The sequence below is a fragment of the Colobus angolensis genome, unplaced genomic scaffold (assembly GCF_000951035.1).
Source record: "Colobus angolensis palliatus isolate OR3802 unplaced genomic scaffold, Cang.pa_1.0 Scaffold22, whole genome shotgun sequence".
NCBI classification, from domain to species: Eukaryota; Metazoa; Chordata; class Mammalia; order Primates; family Cercopithecidae; genus Colobus; species Colobus angolensis.
Genome location: NW_012115377.1, coordinates 2,090,099 through 2,092,015, shown reverse-complemented (window position 1 = coordinate 2,092,015; position 1,917 = coordinate 2,090,099). Strand labels below are relative to the sequence as shown.

At 51.4% G+C, this 1,917-nt stretch overlaps 1 protein-coding gene across 1 annotated transcript in view; it reads left to right on the top strand.

Annotated features, from left to right (window-relative positions):
• ARRDC5 (arrestin domain containing 5) overlaps window positions 1–1,917 on the top strand; it is a 16,751-nt gene that overhangs the window by 4,983 nt on the left and 9,851 nt on the right. Inside the window, exon 2 of the mRNA XM_011943479.1 lies at window positions 239–444. Within this exon, the coding sequence (XP_011798869.1) occupies window positions 239–444 (206 nt within the window). The remainder of the gene's footprint in view (window positions 1–238; window positions 445–1,917) is intronic.

Genomic DNA, 1,917 nt, shown 5'->3' with positions numbered 1-1,917 from the left:
CGGGTGTGGTGGTGCACGCCTGTAATCCCAGCTACTCGGGAGGCTGAGGCAGGAGAATCGCTTGAACCTGGGAGGCAGAGGTTGCTGTGAGCCGAGATCACACCACTATACTCCAGACTGGGCCACAGAGTGAGACCCTGTCTCAAAAATAAATAAACATAAAAACAAAGCAAAAAAAAAAAGAAGAAGAAAAACAATTCTAGAACCTTCTGATGGCATTGGTGTGTTTTGCTTTCAGATAATTGGTTAAGTGCAGGCAGCCACACCTTTGACTTCCATTTCAACTTACCTCCCAGGCTTCCTTCTACCTTCAGCAGCAAATTTGGCCATGTCTTCTATTTCATACAAGCTTCCTGCATGGGCCGGGAACACATTTTAGCCAAGAAGAGGATGTACTTATCTGTTCAAGGAACTTCCACCTTCCACAAAGAAACCCCATTGCAGGTACCGATGGGGGAAAAGCGGAGGTGGAAACATTCTCCAAGCTCCAAGGAGGAAGAGGGAAGGTGGGCGGGCAGGGGACAGAGAAGGTCCCAAGGGAAGAAGGGAAGGGTGTTGGCAGCTTCCCAGGCCCTGAGATTTCACAAAAGGTGAGTCAGAAACCTTAGGGCAGCCAGAGGTCAAGGCTGCAGTGAGCCATGTTTGCACCACTGCACTCCAACCTGGGCGAGACCCTGTCTCTAAAATAAAATAATATATATGTATATATTTTATTTATTTTTTGAGACGGAGTCTCGCTCCATCGCCAGACTGAAGTGCAGAGGCATGATCGCGGCTCATTGCAACCTCTGCCTCCCAGGTTCAAGCGATTCTCATGCCTCAGCCTCCTGAGTAGCTGGGATTACAGACTGGCGCCACCACGCCCAGCTAATTTTTGTATTTTTAGTACAGACAGGGTTTCACCATGTTGGCAAGGCTGGTCTCGAACTCCTGACCTCAGGTGATCCACCTGCCTCAGCCTCCCAAAGTGTTGGGATTACAGGCGTAAGCCACCATGTCAGGCCAACATTTTTTAAGAAAAGAAACAAGGGCAGGAACTAAGCCAGTGGTTTTCAACTGGGGCTGTTTTATCCCCATAAGGGACATTTGGCAATGTCTGGAGACATCTGTGGTTGTCTCAATTTGGGGGGTGCTCCTGGCATGGAGTGGGTGGAGGCCAGGGATGCTGCTCAGCACCCTGCAGAGCCCAGGAGAGCCCCACCCAAGAGAATGGCCCAAATGTCCACTTGTCAACGGGAAGACACGGCCCTGGGGAAAAGCCAAGAAGAGGCCCCACGGGGTGACCCTCAGGGTGGGAGAGAGGCCTGGACACTCAGTAGCCCTCCAGCACTGACCTTGGAGCTCGCAGACAATAGAGGTGGTGGTCTCAGTCCAGGAGAAGGAAGGGCCGTGCAGCCTCCGCTTGGCTGAGTGCAGGACTGGTTCTGGGTCCCTTCCCGAGTCCAGGTGCAGGGGCGGAAGTCGAGGTGGGAGGAGGGACGTTGGCCAAAGTCACTTCACCTCTCCAGGGAGTGATTTGCCATCAGAGCATTGGGACAAGATGACAAATGTCAGAGGGCTGGCATTTTCTTTTCTTTTTTTTTTTTTTTTTTTGAGACGGAGTCTCGCTCTGTCACCCAGGCTGGAGTGCAGTGGCATGATCTCGGCTCACTGCAACCTCCGCCTCCTGGGTTCAAGCAATTATCACGCCTCAGCCTCCTGAGGAGGCTGGAATTACAGGCACCTGCCCCCAAGGCCGGCCATTTTTTTTCTATTTTTAGTAAAGACAGGGTTTCACTATCTTGGCCAGGCTGGTCTTGAACTCCTGACCTCGTGATCCACCCTCCTTGGCCTCCCAAAGTACTGAGATTACAGGTGTGTGCCACCGTGCCCGGCCAGCAGTTTCTTTTTCCTTTTCTTTTCTTTTTTTTTTTTTTT